General features: G+C 48.0%; 1 protein-coding gene across 1 annotated transcript in view; it reads left to right on the top strand.

Annotated features, from left to right (window-relative positions):
• Positions 1 to 5,853: 5,853 nt before the first annotated feature.
• Positions 5,854 to 6,404, top strand: part of RAB39A (RAB39A, member RAS oncogene family) — a 32,073-nt gene continuing 31,522 nt past the window's right edge. The window contains exon 1 of the mRNA XM_038536287.1: positions 5,854 to 6,227. Coding sequence (XP_038392215.1) covers positions 6,001 to 6,227 — 227 coding nt within the window. The 5' untranslated portion in view covers positions 5,854 to 6,000. The remainder of the gene's footprint in view (positions 6,228 to 6,404) is intronic.

The following is a 6,404-nucleotide window of genomic DNA, read 5'->3' as shown; positions in this document are numbered from 1 at the left end:
TATACATTACTGAAACAAAAGTCTCATAAAACAAACATCTTTATTAGATATGATATATTCTGGTATTTTTAAAATATTGTATTTATTTATTCATGAGTGACAGAGAGAGAGGCAGAGACACAGGCGGAGGGAGAAGCAGGCTCCATGCAAGGAGCCTGATGTGGGACTTGATCCTGGGTCTCCAGGATCACGCCCCAGGCCGAAGGCGGAGCTACACCGCTGAGCCACCCGGGCTGCCCTGGTGTTTTGTTTTGAATTCTGGCAGTTACCCCCCAAATTGATTTTATAGCCCCCAGTTTGAAAAACACTGATGTAGATCAACGTTTTTAGTGTCTAGATGAGGAAACAGAACCAGAGAGATTTAGTGACTTTAAAAAGTCTCCATAGTTAGCGGCAACATGGGAACCTCCATGTAGGTCCCCTGACTCCTGGTCAATAAACAACAAAAAGGCTAGATCCTCCTTTCTGGCATTTCTCATATTTTTACTTTCCTTTAAAAATATATACATATTAAAGCAGAATATCCTGAGTAAGTTTAAGTAGCTTTCTTAAATAAATGTGCCCTCCCTATGTGACTTATTTATTAAGCTTAAACTTCTACAAACACTTCTAATTAAAATATTATTTATACTCAGCATAATCCAAATATACTTAAAATTATAAGTATTCATGGATTAGTCAAAGGCAAATCTTAGGGATCATAAAATCATTTTAGTTCATCATGCAGCTCACTGGTTCCATGCAGACTATGCATGTACAGAAGCTCAGGATCATAGAGAATTATGGTTAACAGCTCATTTCCACTCAGTGAGCATTTATAGAGCAACACAATGTGCCAGCTCTGTGTGCTGGGGAAATAACAATGAATACAATGTAGCCAGCCTAGTCAAACCAATAGCCATAATTCAATATGAGACATATTATAGAAGATATGAGATATCATAGAAGTACAGAGTACTCTTTGCTTAACTGCTATGGGAACACCGATGAGTGAAAAATCAATTTTCCTTGGGGATATGAGTGGCTTAGAAAGATTACAAAGGGGAGGTAATATTTGTTGTGGGCCTGGAAGATGAATAGAAATTTGCTGACCAGGGACATCTGGGTGGCTCAGTGGTTGAGCCCTTTGGCCCAGGGCGTGATTCTGGAGTCCCTGGGATCGAGTCCCACATCAGACTCCCTGCATGGAGTCTGCTTCTCCCTTTGCCTCTGTCTCTGTCTCTCTCCCTGCGTCTCTCATGAATAAATAAATAAAATCTTAAAAAAAATTTGCTGACCAAATGAATGGTGAAAAGGAGAGGATACAATAACATGGGGGTAAAAGGTATGGCTTGAGTAGCATATCATGTAGAGGAGTCATTGACTAAATCACAGAAGCCACACTCTGGACCTGTATTACATGATTAGGTATTCAGACCTTATCCTGGGGTGAATGAGTCACCAAAGGCACTCAATGTCATAATTCTAGAAGCAATGTGGATCTAAATGGGAGGCCGTCATGGAATGAATTCTATCCCTCACAAAAGATGCAAAGAAGTCCTAATGTCTCATACTTCAGAATGTGCCTTATTTAGAAACAGTCTTTGCAGATGATGAAGCTAAAATGAGGTCACTATGGTGGGCCCTGATCCAATATGAGTGGTGTCCTCATAAAAAGGGGGAAATGTGTGGGCAGCCTGGGTGGCTCAGTGGTTTAGTGCCACCTTCAGCCCAGAGCATAATCCTGGAGACTCAGGATTGAATCCCACGTCGGGATCCCAGCATGGAGCCTGCTTCTCCTTCTGCTTGTGTCTCTGCCTCTCTCTCTCTCTCTCTGTGTCTCTCATGAATAAATAAATAAAATCTTTAAAGGGGGGGGGGTCTGTGGACACAGACATGTACAGTGGGAAAATTTTGTGAAGAGACACAGGAAAAAAGCCACGTCATAATGGAGGACTGGGATGATATACCTTCATGCCACAGAATGCTAAAGACTGCCCAGCAAACCACCATGAGCTAGGCAAGGGCCTGGAACAGATTCTACCTCACAGCCCAAAGAAGGAATCAACCCTGGAACACCTTGGACTTCTAGCCTCTGAGGCAATAAATTTCTGTTACTTTAAGCCATTCTGCTAGTGGCATTTTGTTACAACAGCCCTGGGAAACTAACATGGAGGTCACTGAGCAGTACAGTCTGAAGTGATAAGAGATTGAACAAAGACAATGACAGTGGGAAGTTCAGAAAAGGTCATAAATCTGAAAGATACTGCTGAGGTCAAAGTCCTGGGATTTGATGATTGGCTGAATATGCCAAAGGAGAGAGAGAGAGAGAGAGGAGCCTAAGATGGGTGCAGCTGTTATTCTAGCTTAATCAACTAAGCATAGTGTCTAAACTACCTTAGACCTATGGAGTCTTATGTGAGATCTCTCCTGAGGCCAGGGACCTTATAGATAGCCCCATGCCTCTTCCTCTGGCTAATAGTATCTAACTATGCTTCTGAGCTCTCATTCAAATCTTTCTTTGGGCTGGTTTCCCAGTTGACTTGTAGCTATGGTCTGCTCTATCTACCTAGTCCCTGTAAGAGGCTTCACTTGACCTGCCTACTTTCCATTTTTGTTTTGTCCAGGATGCTACATATTAGATTATCCCTAGCTCTGCCTTTAGACCAATTCCATCCCTCCCATATACACAGCACAAACCACTAGCCTCCAGATTCGGTACCACCATCTCCCATTTATTTAGGGAGCTAGAATAGATACTAAAGACATTAACCCACCTGTTAAATATAGGAAAGGAAAACATAGCAAGAAATATGATTTCAAGGGCGCCTGCGTGGCTCAGTCAGTTAAGTGTCTGCCCTCAGCTCAGGTCATGATCTCCAGGTCCTGGGATAGAGCCCCACATCCAGCTTCCTGCTCAGCGGGAGTCTGCTTCTCCCCCTCCTCTGGCTGCCGCTCCCCCTGCTTATATGGCTCTTTCTCTCAGATACTAAAATCTTTAAAAAAAAAAAAAAAGGAAATATGATTTCACTTTTGGACATTATAAAGATTGTATTTTTGACACAAAAGGAAGCCACTGACCAATCCTTTCTCCAGAACTGCTAATACCCCATATACCCCATCCAAAGGGCCTGGCTTGCTACATGTTCCTGTCTTGCTGGCCATACATCTTTGGTATAAACACCTGTTCCAAACCAGGCCAACTAGATTGTCTCTGGAGAAAAATGGAAATCGGTCTCTGTATGTGTCTAGATATCTAAGATGGAACTCGAGACAACTATCATTTTCTCTAAGGACCAAGCAGGAGACAAAGCTGGTTTGCAGAGTTAAAAAAGTAAGCAGATGTTAAAAGGAAGTAAATAATCAGAGAGACAGAGACCCACACTGACTGTGCTTCTTTACAGCTTTCCCTTTCCTGGTTCCAATCCCTTTATACCATCTGCATTCCTGCCTGTGGATTGTGTAAAAATACCTCTGTATCTTTATGATAAGTGGATTTGTCTTTTTATATCACCCTAACTGGAAGTTTGTTTCAAAGAATCCTAACCAACACAGATGTGTTGAGTTTGAAATGTGTATCCAACACCTAAGGGGAGAGGTTGTTGGAAATGTGGGTCCGAAGACAGAGCAGAAGTTGAGGGCGGACACCTGGTGTGGGTAAAGGAGTAACTGAAGTCACGAGTTGATGAGGTCACCAAGAAGCAGCTCAAAGTAATAGAAAAAAAAAAAAGAGAGGAAGAAAGGAAAAATGGGTCTCTTAATATTTAAGAAACAGACGAAAGAAAAAGGAAATAAAGTATCCAGGTATCCTTGCAGAAAATCCATCAAGGGCTTTAACAGGGATTGATTTATTTGTCTCAACAACAAGATGTTCAGAGTTGGTACAACAGATCCATGATTCCATGAAGGACTCAAGCTCTTCTCTGTCTCCTACCACTGACTTTAGCATCTAGCCTTCATCTCTATGGTCGCAAGATGGTTGTTAAACCTTTCAGGTAGGAAGGAAAAGCAAAAGAGGAAAAGTGAAGGGCAGTATGGCTGCTGGACCCTTATCAGAAAAGCAAAAGCTTTACCAAAGGCCCTACTTTAAGTCTCATTGGTCAGCACTCTGACATTGGCCATCCCTACTTAGAGAAGGACTAGAGGAGGACTCTGGATAGGAGCTGCGACACCCAATCAGCTTTTAACAACAGATTATAATCAACCAGAACTACCGGGAGGTGAAGAATGAAAGCTACAGATAGATGTTGGGGCAGCCCCATAGGGGATTTAATAAAAGTCCCTGACAACCTACCAAAAGCAGTTCCAGAGGGACACCTGGTGGCTCAGTCAGTGGAGTGTGGGACTCTTGAGCTCCAGATTGTCAGTTCAAGTCTCACCTTGGATTTATAGTTTACTTAAAAATAAGATATTTTTTTTTTTAATTTTTATTTATTTATGATAGTCACACACAGAGAGAGAGAGAGAGAGAGGCAGAGACACAGGCAGAGGGAGAAGCAGGCTCCATGCACCGGGAGCCCGACGTGGGATTCGATCCCGGGTCTCCAGGATCGCGCCCTGGGCCAAAGGCAGGCGCTAAACCGCTGCGCCACCCAGGGATCCCATAAAAGCAATTTCATTAAGTATGGAGAAGGCTGCTGTTGAAGACTAACTGGTGGATGGAAAATGAGTACAGATGGTTCTTTCCTAAAGTCTGAAAAGGAGAATAATGGTGGGAGTGAAAATCTAAAGAAGCATAAGGTAAAGTTCTGTCTGGCTTTAGGATTTGTGACTACATGAGCATGTTTATAGGCTGAGGAGCCCAAGCGATTAGAGCTATACATAGTGTGATAAAAAGATCAACTATTGGGGAAAAAAAGGCAAAATCCCTTGGGTGATGGGGATTAAATGTGATATTGAAAGTGATACCTTTGTCTCCAAAACAAGAGAGGAAGATAAGGATGAACGACAATTGTGCAGGTTCGGTTATAGGTATGAAAAACAAAAAGTGTAGTTGTCGAAAACTCTTATTTTGGCAAAAATACACTTTAAAAGTGTTTTTAAGTTTCAAAAGCTAGACCGTAAATTCCCCATTCCCCGATTTGAAGAAAGGCATGAAGCAACAGCAAGGTCGCATCAGAATTCAGGTGCGCTTATCTATATTTGGATCCCGGATCTGACTTGGCGAGGTAGAGACCCCTCCAGCGTGAGCATCTCCACATTTCACTACCCCCCCTCCCCGGGGCTGGGAGACCCGGAGAGGATGCAGCAGCCCCCGGCATTCTTCTCACTATTCCGCGGCACAAGGAGTGAGGACGGTACCGGTGGAGCAGGAGCCATGGTCAGAGCGCTTGCTAGAAGCATCCAGAACTTGCTCTGCAAATTTATTTCGATTCTGTTCTTCGCTCCTTCACCTTGAGCGCGGCGGCGGTGGCGCCGAGCGGAGCGAGACAGCAGCACGCCGTCGTGGGCACCTGCAGCGGCCCGGGACCGCTCTGGTCCACGGAAGGAAACGCAGCGGACGGGGCCGCGGCATGGCCTCCGCGACTCGCACGCGCCCCGCCACTCTGGCCAGCCCGCCCCACGCCCGCAGGAAAACGACTCTCACTTTTCATTGGCTGAGCCTCGCGGAGGGGGAACCCTTCCTTCATTGTCATTGGCTGCCGCTGCCGTCACGTCCCCTCGCCACACCCACCTTCCCGGCGGCGCCCAGGGAGCGTCGGGGGAGAGAGAGTTCCCGGGGGCGGGGCCGGGAGTCGCGCGCATCCAGCCCGGGGCCCCTCCCTCCCCCGTCCCTCCGCCCCGCGCCGCGGCCCCCGCCCCGCCCCGCCCCCTGGCCCCAGGCCCCGCCCCCACCCCGGCCGGGGCCCGCCCCTCCCTCCGGAGAGGGCGGGGACCAGGCGGCGGCCGCAGTCGCCGGAAGATGCTGGAAGCCGGCAGGCGGACGGCCGGGCGGTGCTGAAGGGACAGTTCCCGCCGCCAAACTTGCGGGGCGGCGGGAGGGCGGCTGCGGCGGCCCCGAGCCCGCGGGGGGCGGGAGCCATGGAGACCATCTGGATCTACCAGTTCCGCCTCATCGTGATCGGGGACTCCACGGTGGGCAAGTCGTGCCTCCTGCACCGCTTCACCCAGGGCCGTTTCCCCGGGCTGCGCTCCCCCGCCTGCGACCCCACGGTCGGCGTGGACTTCTTCTCGCGCCTGCTGGAGATCGAGCCGGGCAAGAGGATCAAGCTGCAGCTGTGGGACACCGCGGGGCAGGAGCGCTTCAGGTAGGGCCGCCGGGACCCCGGGGGACCGCCCCGCCCGGCTCGGAGGCGGCTCCGGCCCTGCCCTCTCCAAAGTGCAAACACTCCGCCACCCTCGCTTCCCCTTCGCCCCTCCTCTTCCAGGGACGACTTCCTCCTCCGCAATTTCTCACTTCTTTCTTTGGCGCCCATTTCCTGCGC

This window comes from Canis lupus, chromosome 5 (genome assembly GCF_011100685.1).
Source record: "Canis lupus familiaris isolate Mischka breed German Shepherd chromosome 5, alternate assembly UU_Cfam_GSD_1.0, whole genome shotgun sequence".
In the NCBI taxonomy this organism is placed as follows: Eukaryota; Metazoa; Chordata; class Mammalia; order Carnivora; family Canidae; genus Canis; species Canis lupus.
The sequence above is the reverse complement of the archived record's forward strand: the minus strand, read 5'-3'. Positions and strand labels throughout refer to the sequence as shown.